The 24662-nt window shown below is 38.0% G+C and overlaps 2 protein-coding genes and 1 long non-coding RNA gene across 5 annotated transcripts in view; 2 read left to right on the plus strand and 1 right to left on the minus strand.

The window, feature by feature from the left end:
* Positions 1 to 1141: 1141 nt before the first annotated feature.
* Positions 1142 to 23148, plus strand: G2E3 (G2/M-phase specific E3 ubiquitin protein ligase). 2 transcript variants are annotated; one of them, XM_003206557.5, is made up of 16 exons: positions 1142 to 1295; positions 3852 to 3903; positions 5101 to 5198; positions 7162 to 7263; positions 7748 to 7872; positions 10267 to 10432; positions 11368 to 11474; positions 12773 to 12889; positions 13297 to 13418; positions 13525 to 13657; positions 14308 to 14433; positions 15523 to 15833; positions 16481 to 16662; positions 16837 to 17009; positions 17803 to 18002; positions 18613 to 23148. In XM_003206557.5, the coding sequence occupies exons 2-16, from the start codon at positions 3870 to 3872 to the stop codon at positions 18843 to 18845; spliced, it is 2229 nt and encodes a 742-aa protein (XP_003206605.1). In that variant the 5' UTR covers positions 1142 to 1295; positions 3852 to 3869; the 3' UTR covers positions 18846 to 23148. The 2 variants fall into 2 exon arrangements, with proteins under 2 accessions (XP_003206605.1, XP_019471246.1); XM_019615701.3 differs by lacking the exon at positions 3852 to 3903 and having other exon boundaries at positions 1204 to 1295.
* On the minus strand, positions 17803 to 24080 carry LOC146544307 (uncharacterized). The gene is made up of 2 exons (XR_014883618.1): positions 23887 to 24080; positions 17803 to 23285 (listed from the first exon to the last, which is right to left on the minus strand). It is a non-coding gene; the product is annotated as an uncharacterized LOC146544307 (long non-coding RNA).
* The window catches only part of SCFD1 (sec1 family domain containing 1), a 44314-nt gene continuing 43676 nt past the window's right edge, over positions 24025 to 24662 (plus strand). For both annotated transcript variants that reach the window (XM_085225146.1, XM_085225147.1), the window contains exon 1: positions 24025 to 24097. In XM_085225146.1, the coding sequence (XP_085081272.1) occupies positions 24067 to 24097 (31 nt within the window). In that variant the 5' untranslated portion in view covers positions 24025 to 24066. The remainder of the gene's footprint in view (positions 24098 to 24662) is intronic.

Consider the following 24662-nt stretch of genomic DNA (forward strand, 5'->3'; position numbering starts at 1 on the left):
CCCCCTGTGAAGTCACTGTTTCCATTACTGCGTGTGCTAACAGTTGATGTGTTCACTGCGGTCAACAGCGTGTGCGTCTGTTCCGTGACAGCAGCATTCAAACAACAAAGAATTTATGTAAAAATTAAATACAAAACTTTATTATTTCAAAAATTCCATTTTACTATCACAAATATAATTGTCTGTGCAAGCTTCCTATCAAGTATAGGAAAAACAAATCAGCACTCCAGCCTTACAGGTAGGATACACAGAATAGTATTTTCTTCTTGAAGTGAATTTCTCAGGGAAAAACAAACAAACAAATCCTGTTTCCTTAAGTAAGACTAAATGATATAAGAACAATAGGGACAGACTTTTTAGCAGTGTCTTTTGTGATAGGACAAGGGGAAATGGTCTCAAAATGAAAGAGAGGAAATTTAGCCTGGATATAAGGAAGATGTTTTTTACAATAGGGGTGGTGAGGTGCTGGAACAGCTTTCCCAGAGGTGGTAGACAGCCTGTCCCTGGAGACACTCAGGGTCAGGATGGAGTGCTCTGAGCACCTGATGGAGCTGTAGGTGCCCCTGTTCGTTGCAGGGCAGTTGGATGAGATGGCTGAGATTCAACTCAAACGATTCCATGATTCTGTAAATCTACTCCAAAATAGGCTTTCAGGAGACTGCCTGTTTCTACAGTCTGCAAGGCCTGCATGTAAAGTCTGTAGTGATTCTACGCTTTGCTAGGACAGGAAAAAAATAACAGTAAGTATAAAACCGAACATAAAGCTCACTGATAAGAACAGGCCAAGTGGCTTTGGGTGGCAGTACCCCTTTTCCCTCACTCCTCAGAAACCAAACCAGCTCCATTGGTGCTCGGTCCCGACAACCAGCACTATTCTCAGACCCGTCCAGAATCCCAACACCCCACAGAATCCCACACCGGCAGCCCCCATCACGCCAACCGGGCCCACCATCGCAGGGACAGAAAGAGGCAGACGCCGAGCGCGCAGTGCCCGCTGCGTACGGCTCCCGAGAGTGGGCGGAGCGCGGGGCTGCGGGGCTCCGCCTCTACCGCCAGCCCTCCCGGGGCAGACCCAGCCGAGAGCCGATTCCCGAGATCTCGAATCTCCTCCCGCCGACCCAGCGAAGGCGGCCGAGAGCCGGTGCAATGGATGGGATGGTGGGCGGGGCGAGAGGCGGGCTCCAGACTTCCGGTACGCTGGCGGATGTTGGGATTTGAATTGTCCGTCAGTTAGCGCGGGCGGTTTCAGCACGGGGCCGCCGCCGGACCTCGCTGTCGGCCGCGCCGCCTTCGGGGTGAGTAACCTCTTCGGCGGGCTGAGGCCTTCGCCTCGCTGCCGCCGGTCTCCTGATGCTGTCGGGGATAGAGAGACGAGGCGAGAGCGGGGCGGGGCGTTAGGGCGATTTAAAGTACGCCGCCTGTAGAGCGGGGCCTCTGCTTCCCCGCGAGCGAAGCGCAGCGGCGCGGTGCCGTCTCTCCGCCTCGGGCGGTTGCCGTCTGACTGCGGGGAGCGGGCAGCCCCGGAACTGCCGCGCTGCTGCTGCCAGGACAGGCGGTGCCCTCAGCTGTCCGAGGACGGAGAGAGGCGGGTCGGGGCCGGGGCTGAGTTCCCGTGAGACGCAGAGAATTACGTCTCCTCGACGTGTGGTGGGTCTGTGCTGTGGTACGAACCGCGATGTGATGCGGGACTCTGTCGTGTATAAATGTGGAGAGCACAGTCCGAGGATACTTGGGAAGGTTCCGTGCAGCTTTGTTCATACTCCGTACTAATTGGGTACCTGAAATCCACCCTCACGGAGCCGTGCTTGTTTGTTTCTTTCCCTGCCATTAATTAAAAGAGAAAAGAAAAGTTAAAAACACTTGGCATTGTGGAGAACCATTAAGTTCTGGAACTTAACTGCTGTCATTCAGAGGCTTTTTTAGTCCGCTCTGGTAGAATAAATGTTTTATTTACATTTTCATTCTTGTAAACAGAGGGTGATAATGTGCTCCTGTCCTGCCGATAGACTAATACGAGCTCGCATTGATCCTGGGGAACCCACGCGTGAGCTCTATTTATGGAGCTCTGATGTTCGATTTTGCATCTCCTTTGGCTGAATTGCAGGATTCAGCTCCCTGAAGGAGTGCGAGGAATATGGGAAGGGATAAGGACTTTGTTGGTTGATTTTGCTGGAACCGGCACAAAGGGGAGGGAGGAAGGAGCTTTGCTTGTTTCCAGCCAGATGTGCTTTCTCACTTGGTACGGCTCTGTGCAATACAAAAGGTGTAAAACCGGTCTTGTGTGGTTTTATATGGAGGGTTTGTTTAGTGTGCCTGTGCTACCTTGTGGTAGGCTCAGAATTGTGAGAACTAGCAGTAAGCTAAGAACAGGGAAAATGTGTAAGCTGTGTTTTCTGCTCCCTCTGTCCCTAATTCGGTATCTTTATTTTTTTCATAATTTGGAAAAGAGGAAGTTTTTTTTTTTTTCCTGGGGAAAGGTGGAACCATATGTTCATGTGGCTGTTGGCACTTGCCGTAATCTATGTTGATTACATCAATGTTTATTTTCATTTTAGACGATTCTTTGTCAAACATCTCCTGTGGAAGTATTTAGTTCATCTTTAATGGCAGTGGCATAGAACAGAAGTCAGACCCAAGACTTCTGCCATCCATTTTTATTTTTCTTTTTCCTTGATACCACGCCTCACCTGCAACTTCATCCATGTGGCTGCAATACTGAATTTGCAAAAGTTTGCATAAGGACCATTTAAACAAAACTGTAAATAACAAAGCTCTGATAGCTCAGTCTGTCAGACTTCCAGTTTACATATGGAATTTATCAGTTGCCTCCTTGCTCCCTTGGCACTATTCAGGAGGTTATGCACCCTCCTGTGAGGTCAAGTGTGGACCTGGGGGCAGCTATCCTGCCTTGCTTGCCCTGCAAATCTCACACAAAGCATTCCCCAGCTCCTGAGAAAAGACAAGCTGTCTGTTTACAGCTGTGTACTTGAAAGACTTCAACTTTGCACTAGAGGAAGAGCAATATTCTTAGGACTACCATGAAGAAACACATTACCTTTACTTTCTTCATTAGCTGTTCACTTCCATGTATCCAGGAAGTGTGGAATGTGGGGAAGGCTAGGCCAGGTCCCTACATACCTGTGTTAATGTTTCCTGGAGATCTGGTTTTTAAGAGTATGTTGGAAGAAATGCAGGTTAAGTCAGGTCAGTGTTTCCAAACAAATTACTCTATTTCAGAATGTAAAATACGTAGTTCTGCTCTGTGCTGATTGATTCCCCTGTGTGCCTGTCTATTTTTGATTCCTCGTGTTTCTTTCTTTTTTTTGTAGTCTTTGATCGGGATTTCTTTGAATAAGATCCTGGGAACAGTGGAAAACTACCTCCACAATCACAGTCGCTATCCTTCCCAGTATTTTTCTCCTAAATTACTCGTGTTAATACCATCTCTATTTGAGCAGGAGTCACTGTCACTGCCTTAGTTCTCCTTGGATCATTACTTCATTATTGTTGATGTTGAAAATAATCATGAACGTACAATTATGTATATGCATAAAATTCCAATTCACCAACTAGTTATTTTCAAAAGAGAAAATGTGTTTCTGGTGTTTTGAGGAAATAACCAACATATGTTTGGTGGTATGGGTGTATTTATTCTGCATCTTTCTTTTTGAATCTCCATCTCTCACAATAACAGCTGAATTCTAATACAGGTTCTTCTTGTTTTCATTTTAAAAACTTTACTGAGCTTTGGGATTTTTTTTCAATTTGGAATAAACTAACAGTGGTACATCATGTTAAGTCTTGATGCATTAGATGTATTTAACTCTTCATTTCTTTTTCATGACAAACAGCTTGAAGAACTCACTAGAATGAGTGAGAATAATTTTGACATTGAAAGCCCACGTAAGTAAGGCTTTAATCAAATAGTTATGTAAATCTTTAGTCTGCATATGAAATATCAATTATAAATCACCTTATTTTGACTGTTCTTGATGTTAGTGTATTGAAAATCTATTTTATATATCTGTTAAGAGTTGAAGGGAAGATATTCCCTGCCTGTACATGCTCGAGTATGCTGATGGGCGTGGAACGTCAGAAATAGGGAAATTCTCAAGGCTTCAGTTGACATTGATGTCTCTAGTTTTAAAATGTTTTGGAACTAATATGTTTTTAAAGTATTGCTTGTAACTTGACAGTCTGCATACTGTTTACTCTCTTCATGAAGATTATCACATAGAAATACAAAGAAGTCTTCATGAATTCTAATATGGTGACATCTTTATGTATTATACTAGAAAAATTAGAGGTCAAATATTTCACAGACTTGCACATTGTTGGCTGCTTAATAATTTTCTGCAGGTTTTAGGGAAGAACTTCTTGGTTGTGAGCAAAATCTTCTGAGTTTGCTTTGGTGATAGCTCTCTCCCAGATCAGCAGGCAGGTGGAACCAGTGGAGTATTTTCATGCTAGGAAGGAAGGAATAAATAGTAGACTTCATTACTTCTTTGTTTACTGTGGAATTCAGTATTTCACTGAGACAAAGATATTAATAGATAATTGTTACTGAATGATTTGAGACAAATAAACATGTTTGCATTTAAATATAAAAATCAAGTTTAATGAAGGATGCAGTGGACAGATCCCTGCCACTGTAAACAGTCCTACAAGGAGTCTGCAAAGATGCCTTTTCTCTCCATACACTTGCTTCAGCATCAGATGCCTTAGCTGAATGTTCATCCCCTCAGTTCTGCTGCCCAGATGTGGCCCCGTAGTAATCTTGGAATGTAAAGGCTACCAGACAGTGCACTGAGTGTTTCTTACCTTATCACCAAGGGGAACTTCTTTAACACAGAGTCATTCTGTCTCTGGTATTTTTGCTTCCAGCCAGTTTAACCTTTTGTGCAGTCAGGTCTTCCTTCCCTCTCTGACCTTCCCTTCGTCACAAATTGCCATTTCCAAGTTTCCCCTTCAGTATCTACTGTCCTTTTTCCTGTAAGCTGCTTGAGGATGCATGTGGTTAAAAGCAATGAGTTGCTGCTTTATAACTGATTGATGTCGATTCCAGGACTCACTGATCCTAAACATGATTCTGTGTTTTAGCTTGTGTTCTCTGTGGACGGACAGATAACTGCCCTGAAAAGTACGGAGAAAAAAGGACTTATGTAGAATATAATCTCACTCTTCATAATTACTGTTTGGTAAGTATGTAGTGGTAGTATTATTATTTTAGCTGAAGAATAGTAAGTACAACAAGTATTAAATAGCTGTAACTTGTCTAAATAAGTTTGTTGTAAAACTTCAACTGACGGCATTGTAGCCTTGAAGGCTTGTGCCTGTCAAGTGCTACATTTCAATGAATTATTTAGTTCATGTCTCCCAACCTGTCATAACAAAGAAGGTACATCTTAAGAGAGAGAGACCAGACTGCCACCTACATATTCACTTCTGTAAAAAGAAACAGTGTCAAAATGTGAAAATTTCCCCCTTTGTGGAGTAAGTGGGGTAAAGTTTTCATCTTTATTCATGTTTATCATTAGTTTGTGTTTTGAGTGTGAGCTTATCTCTTGACTGTACATAGGATGATGATGTCACTTAAATATGTCACTTTCAGTTTAGTAAGATGAAGCCTACTCATTATTCACAGCTATAGTATCTATTCAATAAAAGTTTGAGTTGCACAGTTATGGATATCAACTACATTTCAATATTTATCACATTTATCATTTTCCAAGATTCAAATTCTATTTATGCTACCTTTCAAATTCTAAACTTCAAGTTTTTTAGATGATTAATAGTTTGGATGTTAAATCCTTAAAAGATAAGGCAGAGTGGAAGTTTTCTGAAGTTATGTGAAGACAATTTTTCTTCAATCAGTTTTAATCAGTTGAAAAAAAATTTAGGTCTGTTTGTGGTAATCGTGTGTCACATATAGCCCAATGAAAAGGCAGAAGCAGCATCTTCTCATGATGGAGTAGAACAGCTAGGAAAGTGCGTGCTTGTAACACTGAGTATTATGAAGGTGTTATAGCATCAAATGACTGGCTTGTAAGTTATTTTTTTTATAAGGAGCTTCTTGTAGTTATCTTGTAGACTGTCATTCTGACAACTTAATAAAATCATGTTTGTTTTCTTTTTAAAAAAAAGTATATTATGAGTACTATAGAAAATGAGTTCTAGAAAGAGGCCAATTAGTGGTGTATATTAATTTTTCATTGCCAAATGCCTCACGTTTGGAAATGCATTCTTAATTGTTTTTGCTATGAAACTTAACATTTATTGGACTAAAAATATTGATTAAAAAATGCGTGGTTAGAAAATGAAACTGTATTGAGAGATATAGTTTCCAAAGAAGGAAAAATATATAAATATATATATAAATATATAAATATATATATATAAAAAACTTGATATGATGCCTCCTTTATTCTTTTCAATCACAAGTTATGAAACCATCTACTTACTTGAAGTCTGCAGTGTAACTGCCTTATGAGATAACTATTTACTCTAAATTATCATCAAACAGTCCTGACTTGCCATAATACCAGATTCTGCTCTTATTTATTTCTCCTTTAAAGTGAACTACTTTTTCTTTGAGGTTGCACTGTGCACTCTGAATTAGCATAGATACTACTTACTGTGCCAATTATCTTCCCAACAAAATTGTCATTCACAGTAACTGAATTAATTTAATTTTATTTCTTCTGAAGCTTTGATGAAAGTAATTGTTTAACAGTTATCTGAATGGGCCCTGTATTTTGAAATGGAAAATAAGATTCCATCTTGGGCTTTACAGGATGGCATAAACATTTTCATAGTATCAGTATCTTATTTTCGTATTACTGGCTACTGAAATCTGTTGTTTCAGATCAGATGAGTATCATCTAAAGCATAGATGCTTTGAATTATTTTTATAATCATGTACGGATATAGATGGATTAGGTTACTTGGCTCTGTGCTATATCATCAGCATCAGGTGCTTGGAAATGTGAGTTAGTCATGGCAGACTAAAAGCAGTGATTTGGGAGACAGAAAGAGGGCCTTCTACTCTGTCAAATATTTATGTGTGAGCTTGTTTGACTAAATTTGTCTCTTCTGCTTGACAATACAGTGTAGATAATATCAAGTCTTTAGATGAAAGGTTTTAATAATCTGTTTTTGTAGTTGATGTCAAGTGGCATTTGGCAGAGGGGAGAAGAAGATGAAGGTGTAGATGGATTTTTGATCGAAGATATTAGGAAAGAAGTTAACAGAGCTGCAAGACTGGTAAGAATGATCTTTACAAGGGAAGAAAGAATAACTTTTCATTAAGCATATATGTAGTGTCATCTGCGGGGATTATTTTTGTCAACAGCCAGTGTGCTGAACCCATTCAAGCATCTGAATTTTACATTTCAGTAACAAAGGTATTAGGTTCCTGGGAGCTGAAAAGATGATACATCTTGTAGAATTTGCTAATATTTTTATTTCTTGTGTGCGTTGTAGATGATCTAATGAGAGCAAAGCACGTACACATAATCCCTTATACTGAGTCTCAAACTGATCTGTAATTCTATAGATGCAGCTAAATTAACTACCAATAGAATAATTTGCATTTCAGCTTGCAGGTTACAATCAACATACATACAAAACAAAACCTAATCACATTATATGAAATAAGTGTCTTCTCTTTGAAATATGGGTAGAACACAGGAAAATAGTTATGCTTCAGATATTAAATGTTCTTCTTTCTAAAACATATTCTTCCCAGGTGTGTAATATCTGCAGGAAAAAGGGTGCTTCCATTGGATGTGTGGCTCCCAAATGTAAGCGAAGTTACCATTTTCCTTGTGGGTTACAAAAGGAATGTGTTTTTCAGTTCATGGAAGACTTCAGGTAAGTTTGGGGATTTTGTGTTGGCTTAGAGTTTTTTTTGTTGTTCTCAGTTCTATTTAGATAGGAGATCATTTGTTTTTTCATTTACGACCTTTGAGGAGGCTGTAAAAACTATAAATTATTAATTATCTGAGGAAATAAAAAAAAATCTTAATTTGTGGAAAACATGAAAAGCAGGCAAGTGCATTGCATAAAAAGTACATATAAAATAAATTTTCAGCACTGTTAAAGAAGTAAAATGGTTGGGGTATGGTTTTGCATTTTTTTTTTGTATGTCTGCCTCCTGTGTGTAAAAATAGCTTTTTCCTCTCATTCCTTCCCTTGGTTTGTCCTGCTTGTACATTATAAGCCATTCCATTGTGTTTCCAAATGGAACTTCTAGGTCTGCTTATTACTGATTGATTGGAAAGAAATGAATTTTGTGTCAAATGTCTAAGTTAGGTTTTATGCTCTTTTACTATAATCTTTGCAACAGCTTGTCTGTAGTCAAACTGTTCTTAAGTGTGTTTGATTATGTTTTCATGCTGCCTATCGAAAACTAAGTTAGCAGGTGGATGGCAATCTGGGAGGCACTTAACTTTTAAATGAATATCTCAAACTTTACCATGAAGTCAAGCACATGTAAAAATAATGCATTTTCAGAAAGATTTATTCTAGAGCAGTGTATCTCCTCTATTTTCTTACTTTGAGCGTGAGCTAAGTTATAGAATTTATCACCCTAACTAGAACTTGTAGAGCCATTGTACGAGGTCAAAATGGATCCTTTAACATCATGGCAGCATGGAAACATGGGGAAAAAAAGGAGGTTCTAATCAAAGAATGGCTTGGGTTGGAAGAGACCTTAAAGTGTCACACCTTTTTAACACAGCATGGGATGCAGTAGGCCTTCCTGGCTACAAATGCACGCTGCTGACTTGTGTGAAAGGATTTCCAACCCAGTGAAGACAGAGACAAAGAACTCGAGTACTTCAGCCTTTTCCATGTCTGTTGAAGCCAGTTTCCCCTTCTAATTTATCAGAGAGGATGTGCATTCCTCCTCTTCTGACCAATGTACCTCAAGAACTCATTCCTGCTATTTTTTTTTTTGTGCATCCATCATCAAGTTCAGTTCCATCTGCGATTTGGCTTTCCTCATCCCACCTCAGTATGTCCAGATGGCATCTCTGTATTCTTCCCAGGCTGAGCGTCTCTGCTTCCACTGCTTGTACATGTCCCTCTTTTCCTTCAGTTTAATCAGCAGGCCCTTGTTCAGCCATGCCAGTTTCCTATCTTCTCTGCTTGATTTCTTATGCTGGTGGACATGAAGAGAGCTCTTGTGCTTTCAGAAAGGTGTCTCTAAAGAGCTACTATCTCTGCTCTGCTCTTTTATCTCTAAAGTCAGCCTCCCAGGGACCTCATTCAGTTATTCCCTTAACTGCCAAAAGTTTGTTCTTCTTAAATTCAGGGTCCTCATTCTGCTTTTTGCCAGGCTCAAATTCCTCTAGATCACAAATTCAACCAGATCACTATGTCCCAGACTGCCTCCAATCTTAACCTCTTTAATGAGCCCCTCTGTGCTGGCCAGTACAAGGTCCAGTAGCATTTCACAATGGGTTGGTCTGCCCAGTACCTTTCTGTTCTGGGAATTTATCCTCAGCAGACTCCAGGAGTCTTCTGGATTGCTTGCAGCCTACCCTGTTGCTTTCCCAGCAGACATTTGAGTGGAAGAAATTTCTCATCAGAATGAGAGCATGTGAGTGCAATGCTTCTTGAAGCTGATGCAAGAAGGCCTCATCAACTGGCTCTCCTTGATCGGGTAGCCCATAATATTCCCTGTCCATCAGATGACTTCTATTGTTTTGGTCCAAAAACTTAACCCACAAGCTCTCAGCCTGATTGTGGCTGTTTTTTAGAGGCACCTCTTCACAATCTGGCCATTTCTTAACATAGGGGGCAACTCCTCTGCCCTTTTTTCCTTGCCTGTCTCTTCTGAAAAGCTTGTGGTCCTCAGTTATTGTGCCCCAGTTGTGTGCAATTCTTGTCCCACTGTGTTTTTGTTGTAGTAAGTAGGTCATAGTTTTCTAATTGCACCTTGGCTTCCAACTTCTTATTTCCTGTGCTGCGTGCATTGATGTAGACAGGAACAATAATATTTGGACCAAAAGAAATACTGACAGACAGGAATATGTCATCCTCATAATATACCAGGTATAAGTTGGCAATGCACTTCTTCCATTTGTTGTTCTATTGCCTTGATGCCTTAAACAATTTATCTTTGCCTTTCATCTTGCCTAATAGTGTATTTATTTATGAATAACAGGTGTGATAGGAAGTTCATTTTGCTATCTTCTATTTTTATGAAGAAAGTTCTTAAAATATTTTTTTTGTGAGGGAACCTTGTGTTATCATTTGTAGATCTTACTGTTGGGAACATAAACCAGTTCAAATCTTTTCGGATAAAGAATCTAGAGAACCTTCGCAGTGTACAATATGCCTGGATTTGGTTGAACATCTTCCACTGTACAGTGTGTTGAGAAGTCCTTGTTGTAAAAATACTTGGTTTCATCGAGAATGCTTGCAGGTAACCCAGGTTCTTATGTTATTTTTCCCCTCCATCCATGGAAATCACAGTCTGATTTTTAAAAATAAACAGCTGCTTAAAATCACATAAAATTATTTGGAGATAATTTGCAAGCACACGCTGCTGGCTCATGTCCAGCTTTTTGTCCAGCAGGACCCAACTCCAAGTCCTTCTGTGCAGGGCTGCTCTCAAGGAATTTTCTAGTAATCTGTATACATATCAGGGTGGGGCAATCCTGGATACCTTGCACTTGTCCCTGTTGAACCTCATAAGGTTCTTGTGGGCCCACTTTAAAACTCTGTCCAAGTTACCCTAGATGGTGTCCCTTCTGTTGTATCAACCGCACCACTCAGTTTATTGTCATCAGCATGCCTACTGAGGGGGCACTCAACCCTCTGCCTAGGTCATTGATAAAGACGTTGAAGAGGACGGGTTCCAAGACTGACCCCTGGGAGGCACTACTCATTGCTGATTTCTACCTGGACATAAAGCTGTTGACCACAGTCCTCTGGCTGTGACTGTGCTACCGATTTTAATATTTTTTTTTTTTAATCCATTGAGTAGTCACCCCTTTGAATTCATCCCTCTCTGATTTAGAGATAAGATGAGGTGTAGGGCCATGTCAAAGGCCTTGCAAAAGGCCAGGTATAGGACATCAGTTGCCCTTTGTTTACCAGTGCTGTCATTCCATCATAGAAGGCCACCAGAGTAGTTCATATGTCCATTAAAGGAGGATGAAATAGCATTTGCTTCAAAATTAAGTGACATCATGACTGTCATCAGAGCTAAAATCTGTGTCAGGACAGCATCCATGGGTTAATGATGCAAGAAATATAGTAGAGGTATAAATACAACATCTGTTGTCATTCAGAGATTGGTAATAATTCAATAACTAGTTTGGTTTTCTGTTTTTCTCCTTTTTTTCCCCATCACAGTATCAAGCTTTGAGTGCTGGGATATTTTTCTTTAGGTGCGCAGTATGTAATAACAAGGACAAATTTCAGAAAGAAATGTTGAGAATGGGCATACACATTCCAGAGAAGTAAGTAACTTGATAAATAATCAATAATACTTACTATACAAGCTTACTTTGACAAGTAGTAGAAACTTTATTTATTTTTCTTATTGCTGTTCTATAGAATTGCATCAATGAGTATGTCAAACTACTGATCTACCTTCCATGGTAGAATTGTTTTGGTAGGGAGCAGCACATTTCCTATTAGTTATGCAGCAAAATTGTCAAAAGCTAGACTAGTTAGACATTGAGCAGGAAGCTCTGGAAAGTCACTTTTAATGTTGTGATTAAACCAGGGACCTAGCTAAAAGATCAAAACAATTCTTAAATATGATAATTTGACATTAATGTAGAGATTGATAACAAATGTATTTTCTCATCTAAGTTCTTAAATTATCTGAGCTGTTGCCCAAACAGTGTTACAGTCCATTGATTACTCAGCCATACAGCTTCTCCCCAGGGACTGCTAAGGGTACGTTTAGTATAAAAACTGCTTCTAAAATTCTGTACTGTTTTTTCATAAGTTTCTACAATTTGTTGGGGCTCAGAATAAGACAAAGTGATCACGTTTCTTTATTGAAAGAATTATTCTTTAACTACTAGTATCTTTTGAGACTGCTGCTAATTCTCTCTGGAAACAGAAACTCCAGATTTTGGAGAGGATGAAGAATCAGAATATGTGATGAAGTGTGTCATAATGGCTTGGAAACTACTGACTCATTTTTCTTAACAGTATTTTGAGTAAATTGCCAAAACAAGTACCTGTGTCTGCTGTGAGAGTAATACATGACAGAGCAAATACACATCAGGGTCATGCAAAAAAAAAAAAAAAAAAAAAAAAAAAAACAACAACAAAAAACTTCAATCAAAGAAACATTTCAGAGTAACAGTCTGTCAGTTTGTATTTTACAATAGTAATTTTATTATTCCTACTTCAGGGTTTCCCTGGATACTGGAAAATAATAGTAGTGTGTTTCTGCTGTGAGAATCCAAAGAAGTGATAAAAGAAATTGAACAGGAAAAAAAATTATATTGTCAGGTTTTCTGGGCTAGATAGTGATGTGATAACAGTAAGACAAATCAAGTGAACACTTATGGATTTAGAGGCTCTTTTCAGATAGGTAGTTAGTATCTTGACATCAATTAATTCTATTTCATCCTAGATTTTATTTTGCCTCCTCATTTTGTTTAGTTGTTGCCTAAATTGTTATCTAATTGGAACGTTTTCATGTGCTTATTGCGTACACATTTTCCAAAAGATGAAATAACCCACTTAAATAATCAGAAACAAAGTTGTAGTAACAGGTTCTCTGCCCTGTTTATAGAGATGCATCTTGGGAACTTGAAGACAATGCTTATCAAGACCTGCTGCAGTGTTATCAACACTGTGACATTAGAAGATGTCTCTGCAAGAATGGAAGAGACTATAACAAACCTGATAGGTATGACAGCTTTTGCAGGAAGATGATTTGGGATGGACTTCTTATTTAAAAACTGAAGAAAGCTGTAGTATTTTTCTGCACTGGGTTTTAATTTCAGCTCAAGACTCCATTTATAAGTAAAGTTTATTTAATTCCTGGTAATAGCAATATTTAAATACCAGTTTTCTCAAATTCATCAGCTTATAAAAAGCTAGAACGTGGCTGTTTTTTATTTGCACCTAGGAACTGAGTACATATTGTTTGAAGAAGTTCCCCTTTATGATTTACAGTCTTACCAGATTGCTGAATTATGCCTTGTGAATTTACTGCCTCGATTATATTTACTGTTGAATTTTACTGTTCAATGTTCCTGTTTTTTTACTAGTCTCATTCTTCTGTATAATTCTAACATAAGTTTTTAATTTTAGTAAGTGGGAAATAAAGCGTTGTCAGTCTTGTGGTTCCCGTGGAACTCACTTAGCCTGTTCATCCATTAAATCATGGGAGCAAAACTGGGAGTGTGTGGAATGCAGAAGCATCTTTGCAAAAGGTAATGTTATGAATGCGATGGCGACTTGCTAATGGTAATATTTAATAATATATGTTCACACTTTGCAGCTAGCAAATCGATTAACTTGATATATTTCACCATGCAGGGAAATACAGCAAACGGAAAAAGCATTCTTTGGCTCCCTCAGAAAAGATGGATGGGACAACTTGTTTGCTGGAAGAACCATCTCCAAAGCTCCCTCGGCAATCACCTGGATCTCAACGCAACCGTCTTCTCCAGTGTGTAATCTTATAGCAGAAAAGAGATTGTAACATAAAATAGTATTTAAACATAAAGAGGTGATGGCTTATTTTGTAGGAGAGACTTCTTACACTAATTTGCAAACTACTCAAGTTTGAACAGGAAGTTTTGTGACTCCAGTTTTGAGTAAGCTGTGAACTCTGTAAATTTGCTACAGTAATTCATGTTGGATGGCATGTAAACCAATTCTTAGTTTGACTAAATTAGACGTTTGTAAAAGGAATTCTTAAAATTTAGAGGTCACTTTGAATGTACAAATGGCCAAAGTTAAAGCTAAGGTTCTTTACCAGTATATTTCAGTGTTAAGTGTGATAGAAGTCTAGTTTACTGACATCATTTATAAATCTTGTGTTCTTCTGCAGTAATAAAAGTTTCCCAAGACTGTAGAATCAGGAATTCCATGTCTTATGTAGGATGCAACTAAAAACTGATCTTAAAACCGCCTCATAATAAAACACTGAATTATTCTTTGTAAAACTGTAATTCAGGTGCTGGTGGACTTCATCTGAATGAGCCAACAAATAAGTTTTTGGTACTGAAACAGTGGGAAAAGTATATTGCTACCTTCAAATCAGAAGTGATTATGTATTCTTTGGTTGTAGCTCTTAAAGTATTTTTTTGCTTATAGATCACCAAAGATAATGTGCCAGAACAACTTGTCACCCTGCTCACTCCTAGAACTTCCAACATCCAATAGAGTGGCAATGTCTTTATCTCCACTGATGTCAAACAGGAACTGCTCCCTAAGGAAAAAGTACTTTCTTCTTTTCTTGTACATCAAAAAGCAATCTAGCACATGTCTTTATACATATTTTGTGCACAACATGATGTGTGTGCATGTGTTTTATGTATGTATAGTTAGTTATTAAGTGTATGTGGGTGTATGTTTATCTATAGTCACTGAAATAATGAAGTGAGTACACTGAAGATTCAATTTTATAATGCCATCCACTATTTTCAAATACTAGGGGACAGGTAAGGAAGAATCTGTGTATTTTTAAGTAAGATAGCAAGGTGATCAAAACTCAAAAATACATATTTGCTCTTAAGGAACCATGGCAAGCCATTCGTGAAAAGGACTAAGGAGTAAAAAGAATTCTGTTTTCTTCAAATTAAACATCATTAATTTTCAGTGTTTTTGTGTTTACACCATAAAGGGTAGCTTGTCAGTTTACTAAAATCAGAGGTAAGATAACGTGTTTTAACAGAATATTCGGTTCAAGGATACAAAATTATTTGTAGCGTGAATTTGTATTTGTGAATTCTACCTGTATGTGCCACAAATTCTCATGAAAGAACTAGTTACTTCCAGTGCACAGTGCACTTTTAAGTAGTTTTGGTGGCAATTTAAAATGTGGCTGCTGCAGTAATTGTTTTAATGGGAACTGAGCATTTTTTCCTCCTCTACTCAAATACATTTTTGATCATAGCGACAGAGATGTATATTAGCTAATAGTTCATAGTGTTCTAACTTTAACACAAACATGGTACGCTCTTCAATTTCTCACTTGTTCTGCATTGTTCAAACACAGAACAGTGATGTGAGAATTGTACCTCACTGGTGTAACTTAAAATCAGAAAACCAATCGTGTTATGCCAAGGTAATTATTTCTACCTTTTTTTTTTTTTCCCCTAGCTCTTAGTCGTAGTTTAAAGTAATTTGCCACTCCAGAGTTAAAATTTTAGGAATTTACTCCAATTGTTTTACTGGTGTAATTTGACAATACCTAAATGTGCTGAAATGTTTAGAGTTTTTCTTAAAAAGATTTTACATTGCTGTTTGTAAAACGTGTTCTTCAGGAATCGTAGATTTGATCTGGAAACGTCTGCAATTTTTTTGTAGGCATTTAAGAATGCAAAGAAAGGAAGCTTCTAATATACTGAAGGAGTTAAAGCATCAAATTAATACAAAAACTACAAGGCTTAACATCAATACAGAAAATATCTGGAAGAGTGCTTTAAAAGGATTTAGACAGCGTAACTTCAGACCTACAAACACCATTGAAGTGAAGTTCACAAAATGCAAAAACAGAATAAAAACAGATTCTTTTACTGGGTCAAAACACCTTTTCTTCCAGTTACTAATGTTTCATATTCAGAATTCATCACTGTTTGAGGGCTCTTCTGCAAAGAACTTGTCGGTTGACCCTCAAGGTAATTAAATGCTTTTCCATAATTAAGAACTGTGTTGCTTCAAAGGTTTTTTATTGTTCAACCTGTGTGATTGTTAGTTCATTATAGCCCTGAAAGGATAGAAGCAGTTTTTGTGGGTTTTTTTTTTTTTTTTTCTTTTCAGGCTAGAGAGGTTGGAATTGTAAACGTTTAAATTCACCACTGTTTGCTTTTAAAATAAAAGAATGCTTGGTGAGTGTGAAATGTTAATAACTGCCAGGAGAAAAATATTGCATGTTAATAGACTTCAAACTTCTTGGGTCTTGTTCTCTGTAAGTGAACTTCTTCCTTTCTGATTCACCATTGGTGTTACTTATTTTTGTTTCATTGAGATTTCTAGAATATTTATCTCTAAAGATCCAAAGCCACCTTGAGTTCTTGTCCTTCAGAATTAAACGTGCATTGGATACCAAGTGGAAATGATAGTTAGATCTCCAATCTCAACACTAGCTGGAGAAGCTGCAGTAAAAGAACCGTGGTACTCTTAAATAAAAACTACCACTTTTACTATTTCAAGCAAGAGCAGATGATAAACTTAGTGCAACATTTCCTGTAGTAAGAGTGAATTAAAGTATTTATTTTAAAAATTACTTTAGGTGTATATGGTAAAATATTTGTTTCATTTGCAGCTCTAAAAGAGAACCTGTATTTTGAAGCTGGCAAAATGATTGCAGTTTCTCTAGTTCATGGTGGCCCATCTCCTGGTTTCTTTTCCAAAGTATTGTTTGATTGTCTTGTCTATGGTCCAGAGAATGTGAAGCCAAACTTGGATGATGTTACTGATGCTGGTGTAGCACAGACAATAAAAAAGGTAAATAAAGCTACGCTTACTGGAGAATTCCTATGTGTTTGGATATGAAGAGAAGCTTATAAAATACAACTTCAGTTCAAATTTAAATGTTCATTCTCACTCCCTTCCCCTCATAAAAATGTGTCTATGTTACATATGTAAGCATGAAATAAATTCCTGCTTTTATCTTTGCAGATAAAATATTCAGAGACTCTGTCCAGCCTACAGTCAACTGTGCGTGACTGCTATGACTTCCTTGCTGCTGCTGGATGTTTAAGACCTATAACAGCTTTACGTGATAAGGATATACTTGTGAATGACTTACTGATCCATCATGTAATCAAGAGAATTATTTCACCTTTAGAAAGGTTTGTTTTGTTTGTGAGTTTTCAAGCTTCCTTTATTTTTCTTACTAAAACTAATGTATGTCACTAAATTTCACAAGTTTGTGAATATCTTCCATTTAAGTGAATAAAACATACAAGTTTGTTAGTTTAACTGAAAGACTGAAACAATTACATCTGTTTAATTTTTGTCGCAAATGTTTGATAACCTAGTTTGTTCTACTAAGTCACTGTCCTTTTTTTTTTAATATTATGAAGAGGGGAGGTTGACAGCTGTAGTGCAAAGGTTTACAAGATCTGTAGCTTAAATTCAGTTGTAATTCAGAAATATTCAAATGTAGAGACTTTTAATTTTAGAAGTGCTTAAACATGTTTAGAATTTCAATATGGTTTGTTTATTCTAACTGGGGAGTCTGTCTGTGACAGTATAGTTGTGATAATGTGTGCAAGTACAAATTGGCTGGTTTACAGTGTAAACATTGCTTGCATTCATGTTCCTATGTGAATTAGCTAGAAGAGGACACTTGCAGCTGTTGACTATTTTTTGATTTGACCTCTGGCCTTATGAATCTAAATTACTCATGCATTCAGAAAAAATGCATTGGATGCTAATTTTTGAATAAGTACATCAAGATTTGTGATGTTATCTTTGACAGATTTTAATCAAGTGAATCTCTGAGACGTATGAAAAACTAATTTTGAATGTGAGGGTTTGTATTTTTAATAAATTAAACTTAAGGATGGTAAGAGCACAGTTAGTTACTTACTGGCTTTCTGATGCTTCTTTGTTTGTTTTTCCACTCCCTCCCTCTCTTAGTTTTAGGCAAGGTTTGAAAACCCTTGGTCTGCTAGAGAAAATGGAAATGTATCCAGATGCTTTTTCTAGCTTATTTTGCCACAAACCTGAAAACCTTTCGGCAGAAGCTCTCTGTGATCTCTTTACAATCCATTGCTCACCAGATGTAAACGAAATTGGAGGTGCTGATTTTTGGATGGGTTATTTGCAAGATGTGGAAAGTGAGTAACTCCTCCCCCCGAGCCTTTATTTCCTATTCCTGGGCATTCAATTGCTGATAAACATAGGGTTTGGTTTTGTTTGTTGTTGTTGTTGTTGTTGTTTTGTTTTGTTTTTGTGTTTTTTTGTTTTTTGTTTGGAGTTTACTCCAGTAAAACAAAGTTTTCAGTTGACTGTCACTTCCTAATTTTTTCCCCTCACCACCTCTTCCTAACCAATTCTAATTTCTGAAACTGTTTGCCACCTGTAGTAAAACTTGAGATCAGTTTATAAAAGAAAATTTAACCACCTTTCTTTGACTCTGCTGTGAACTAACTAATTTCAAAAACTATCAGAAACCAGTAACAACTAAAAATCTCTTCCGTTGTCCTAAGATTTCTCAGAACTAATGCAAGCAAACTTGGTTTTGGTTTTGTTTGTGTGGGTGTTTTTTGTTTGGTTGTTTTTTGTTTTTGCTACAGTCTTTCCTCTTTGACCATAGTATTGAACATTCACCCAGCATATTAATCTGAGGTTCCCTGATTTCATTTTTTCCTTTCTAGCACATGGAGGGATATGGCTTAAGAGTAAAAAGCAATGACTGACATAATCTACGTGGTTTTTTTTTTTTAGGTGGTGAGTCTGTTGTGACATTACAGGATATTCTATTCTTTGTAACTGGTTGTTCTTCTATACCGCCTATTGGTTTCGATCCTGAACCTACTATTAAATTTCTGCCTGTACATTATCCCATTGGAAACAGACTCCTTAATTGCTTAGAACTTCCAATAACAAGGACATATGAGAATTTTAAAAATAAAATGGAATTCACTATCAGAAACACATTAAGAGGCGAGAGAGAATAAATATTTTTGCTACTAAACCGATCATTGGAAACTTCAGCTTTCTGTGGGAGTGTCTGCTGGCAAGGTGCCTTTTATGTTCTGATGGTATGCTCTATGTCTTTTACCATTTGTCCTCCAAAGATACGGTGGAAGTACTAATCTTGTAAAATGGAAAACTGTTTTCAGATGAAAGTCAGTTGGTTTGGGTGGTGGTGTTTTTTCAGTCATCTCCTTGGTTAGAAATTGGCTTTTCCAGCCCAGCAGTCTTTTGCAGTCTTATTCAGAATGGGTATTTTTGTTCTAGACATAAATGGGATGTTACCAAACTCTGGAGCATTTTAGCAATTTCCTAGAAGTAAGTGGATTGTATGCACACACTTCTCTTTCAGTCAAAGCAGTTTTTGGATTTTTTAAAGGTAACTGCTGTAGAGCTTTGTCTCAAGTAAAATTGATAGCATGCTTCAGTTCTGCGTTACTATTTTCAGTTAACTGCTTTCATGTTGATTCATTTACGCTTTGATTATTATAAACCTATGGAAGTTAGGGTTTAGGCTGTTGTGTTCAATGCATTAAAATGTGACCTTAATTTAGAGAAGATCAAGGCAAAATAATAAGGAGCAAGAAGAAAATGTGGTTGAATTTGAGTTTCTGCTGTTGAACAAAGTCTTTGGCATTTGCACCCTTACTGATTCTGCTGCTATATGGTAGTTAGCTTTTACTATTATGACTATACATGTAATTAGAAGCTTGAAGTAGGTCTCCAACATGCAACTATAGGTGAGCTTTCAAAATGAAATACAAAAAATTTGCTTATTAGAAGAAGATATTGAATTTTCTTCCATGGAACTCAGTATTTTCAAATGAATATGCACTAAAGTTATTTGAATTGCAGGTAGTCTACCATCAGGCCTATTATTAGTGCCTAATGCTTCTCTAGCTTTTGTTCTAAACACTTCCTTTTAAATTTTAGATGCATTTTAAGCAACTGTGTAAAATGTCTTAATTCTGCAGTATTTGTATAAATAACATTAAGCCATAAATGATCAGTAGTTAAATCTCTATGTAGTAACACAATGATGATAGAACTATGAAACTGAGAAAAAAAAAAAAATTTAAAAATTTATTTTTAACATATGCAGGCCTCTTTTCAGAATTACATCTTTCTTTACTGTCAGTTTGGTCATTTAAACTGCATCCCTAGCAAAACTCTTTCAATATATGTATATAGATAGATATGTCTGTACTGCTTTCTTTTTCAATGTCTTGGCCAGAAAGTACACTTAAAGTTGATTTATAAATTGATAGGTAGTTTTTTAAAAAAACAAACAAACAAACAAAAAAACAGTTTCACGTTCTGGTTCATTACTGCTTTCCTCTCATTAATAAATTGTATTAGTGAACGCCAAGTGTGTGGCAGTGTACTGCAACTGAAGACCTGTGTAAGTGGCAGTTCCTCTCACTACATATGGTAAGACTGGGTGTTTATGTTAAGCAGTTCATTTAACATTATGCGGGTATTTATAAACCTTTCTTAAATTGCTACAGCATCTCCATTTCTTTTTTCTTTTATATAGACCCATGAAAGTGTATGCTGCTTATTTTTGCATTTCACAGTCTAAATAAATTATGCCAAAGGTTAGGTCAGGCATTTTTACATTTTTCATTTGTTTCAGATATTTTAAAAGTAATTATAAAAATCCTTTCATTTTAATTTAAAGAATATTATATATTAAAACAGGACTATTGATGCTTTCCTGGTTCTGAAACATAAACATTATAAAGTCAAACAGAATCTGAAGGTGCTAATGAGAATATCATTTGAATCACTTACATTCCAAGTTTTTTAATCATTCTTTTATGATCTTTTTTCTCCAATAGTATGCCACACTTGTCACTTTTTCTGGATTTCTGAATGCTAAATTGCCACTTAATTCTTACTTGGCTTCAGAATAATCTGTTACCAGCACAAATAAGGCAATCTGTTGCAAATTGATTTGCTTAATGAGGGCTTGTATTGGGTTCATTCTTTTTGTTTTTTTAACACAATGAATCCCTATAGATAGGATATTTTACTTTAAAATTGAGTGTACTCAATGCAGTATTCTTTTTTTATTGACTAATTTAGAAATTAACATTTTGTAATATTAGGCATTTTTTTGGACTGGAAGTATTGAACTTGTTGCAAGCAGCATGTGGATAACTTTGAAAGTCAGTTGCTGAATTTTTGGTACCTGCATTAGGAGGGGAAGCGGTACAGAAAGTGGAACTAAATAAAATAAACTGTGTTTTAAAACCTTCTGTAGATGAAGAAATAGTAATGTCATGTGAATACCAGGCTTCAAATGTATCCAAGATTAAAAATAGGGTTCCTTTTTATAGCTTATCAGTTTTGAGTTCATCAGTTCATATTTTTTTTTATATATAAAGAATTAACCTATTAGTCAGCTGTGAGAGAAGTCCTGAGTTACAATGTACAGTGTTAAGGAAGCATACAATGCCGTATCAAAACAGAATTCGCAAAATACTCAAGTCTTTAATATTGCATGTAAACATTTTTCTGATTGGGAACTTTTTCTCATTCTCATTTTCTAATACTGGTGTGCATATCTAAGGTTGTCTTTCCTTCCCTGTAGGTGTGATTTGCTCTCTCTAGACACTTTAATAAAATCCTAGTTTTATTCAAATTGTATTTCTAAATTCTATTGTAGAGAAGAATTTCCTTTTCTGTTTTTCTCTGCATGCATTTATAGATACCAATCTTAAATTTACTCGAAGTTTCTATTAAAATTATGCCATTGAACAAGCTGACTTCTAATTCATGAAAACACAGAAAAGTCTATCTTATTTGAAAATTTCTGGAGCAATTTCTTTAGCTATAATGTTCGCCAGAATTTAATTGGTAAAGTAGGTCACTGAAGTGCAATACTATTGAGTTATTTCCTTATTTTACAAAAATGTTAACCTGAGGCACATTGGAAATTAGGGAATTTAAGGATTTCTATAACAGAAGAAGAACAAACATGTATGCATTAGTGGTTTTGGCTTTAAAGAAGTTTCGTCTTGTGTAGGATTTGTCAGGGCAGATTGTCATCTCTCACTTGACTGTAAGTGAACTACTATAGACCTCTGTCTTGTGTTTGATTGGCCAAAGAACTTCTCTCTTTCTGCATCAAACTCTCCCTCTTCCTCCTCCCAAATTCCTTCTGGAATCTGTGCATCAAATAAGCTATTTTCTAGGGTGATCTTTTTTTTTTTTTTTTTTCCCTAGTAAGCAATACTAGGTTAGTACTCGTGTTTTTAGTATGGTCTCTTAATAAAGCATATATAACTTCAAAACCACACAAATACTTTAAATCTATGAAGACCAAGCTGTAGAAACTTAGTGATTCATGCAAAGGGTGCTTAATTAAAACAAGCTGTTAGCATTTTAAATTGGTTTGTGAAAGAAATATTTTGCAAAATGAGAAGGAATTGATATCAGTTTCTACTTGAAGTCTAAAGCTCACTAATGTGTTCAGTTCTCAGTTGAAGACTTCAGAATTTTGGGAGGTTAAACTAAAATGTTGAACAGAGTGTTAGAGTCATTAATTTTGGGAGAATATTTTTTACTTGGATAGTGGTGAATCACTGGAACAGGTTGCACAGTGGATGCTTCATTTCAGGAGGCATTCAAGGCCAGGTTGGGTGGTTCCCTGGGCAGCCTGTTCTGGAGGGTGGCAGCCTTGCCTACAGCAGGGGGGTTGGAACTGGAGAGTATTTAGAGTCCCTTCCAACCCGAGCCATTGTATGATTCTATTCCATGATTCTATGATAATTCAGTCATATTATGCATATGTGTTTTAAAAATAGCATCAAAAATCTTACAAAAATTTCATTCAGATGAGACTGGAGGCTACAGAATATGCTTTTAAAGTTTATATTAATTCTTACTCTGTAGTAAAGCATTTTACAGCTCAGGTTTTACTTTTTTTTTTTTTTTTACCGAGAATAATTGTTTAAAAAACAAAACAGAAAAATTTAAGTATCTTAGTGTGTATGGAAAACTAATCATAATAATATTGTTTGTATAAAAAAAACCCTAATTTTGTATTGCGTGAACTGTTTGAAAGTTACTGTTATTAGAATGTTATGCCATTAATTATAGTTTTGTAAATACTTAAAACTCCATCTCAGTCAACTGCAGAATCGGTGCCTGAAGTGTTGCAGCTTCAAGCAGTAAGTGACAGGTGTAGCATCAGTGTTGAAATACACAATTGTGGGGAGACAAATGTCATGTATATGTTTGAAAGTGCAATAAAAGGTTAAATTACCATGTTGTATTAAATGGGACTCTTTGCTACTTTGCTTTTGTTCTTTGGGTTTTAGTTCTAGAAGAGCTGTTGCTGTTTTCTTCTGGTTGCATTAGCTTCTGCTACACATGCTGAGTAGGTTGCTCCCAAAGTAAGTTCATTTCTGTGGAGACTACAACAGATAGAGTGCAATTAACCCTCTTTGATACAGCAAATTCTCTGCTCCAAACCACTATTTATCGACATAATCACTACCATTAGCTATGCATTTTGCTAGTGATGAAAAGGGGCTGCAGAAAAGAACTTCAATGACATACTTTTGCTTCCTCTGCTCTTTCAAGTCAGAGGCCATTTTGTCAGACACACTGCTGCCAACAAAATAGAATGGAATACTGGTGGGAAAGTTCAGCTCCTGCCATGCTCAGCATCACCTCTGACATCATAGGCCAACATAATAAAATAGGAGGCATTAATTTCGAAGCAGCCCTCGTAGATGTGCACATTAACCTCATATCTTTATCAGAGTTTCAACTACACGGGACTATTCCTCCTGTGCCTACAGGAGACTGCGAAGAGCACGCAAAGGAGAGACGTGCAACGTGCAAACTTAGTCGTAGAACAAGTGTTTAATTGCTGATTAATTCCTCTTCGCCAGCTGCTGTCTCTAGGAGGCTGCCTAACTGCCTCACAGCTGCCCGGTTGTAATTTGTGCACGCACCGTGCGGGTAGGGCAAAAACAGGTGCAGCCTCTTGCTTAAAAAACTTCGGCTTACCGCTGAAGGCATCCCAGAGCAACCCGTCCTCGCAAGGCGCGCGGAGCCTCTCGCGAGCCGCCCGGCAGCGGCGGGAAAGAAACGGCTCCGCCCCGCCTCTGTGCTGGGCCGCCACGTCGCCAGTCTGCTGCGTGCGCGGCAGTGGGCGGGAAGTTGCGGCCCGGCTGGCGTCGAGGCAAAATGGCGGCCGGCATCCGGGAAAAGCAGACAGGTGAGCGGCTCCCGCGGTTTCTATCGTTCGGCGCGGCCGCTGTGCTGTGCCTGCAGCGGGGAAGGAGCGCGGTGGGCCTCAGGGTGTAGCTGGGGGCTCTTCTGGGAGCCTGCTTTCCTCCCCGCCCTTTCTCTGATGGCTCCTTCGGGCGAGATGGAGGCGTCCCCGTGCCGCCTCGATCCACCTGGGGATCTGAGGCCGGTTTGGGTTATCCGGCGGCGGTCTTCTTCGTCCCCCAACTCCTCTCGCCGCGGCGCTCCTCAGCGGTGAGTACGGTGACGAGCCCGAGGCTCTCCTGCCGAGGGGCCCGGCCTGCCGGGCCCGGAGAGCACAGGTGCCCGGGGACGCTGCCGCAGGTGCCCCTGCGATGTGGAAATCACCCCGGCAGGGGGAAACTGCATGGGCCGTGTAGAGAGCGGAGGCCGTGTCCGTGGGAGTGGGCTGTGCTTTCCCTTTGTCTGGCTTCCTCTCTCTGGCTGTGGGAAGGGTCAGCCAGAAGCGTCGTTTTAAGGTGGAAAAATAAAACAACTGCTTTGTTGCCCGCGTTAGGATGATACTGAGATCC

The sequence above is a fragment of the Meleagris gallopavo genome, chromosome 5, assembly GCF_905368555.1.
Source record: "Meleagris gallopavo chromosome 5, MGAL_WU_HG_1.1, whole genome shotgun sequence".
NCBI lineage: Eukaryota > Metazoa > Chordata > Aves > Galliformes > Phasianidae > Meleagris > Meleagris gallopavo.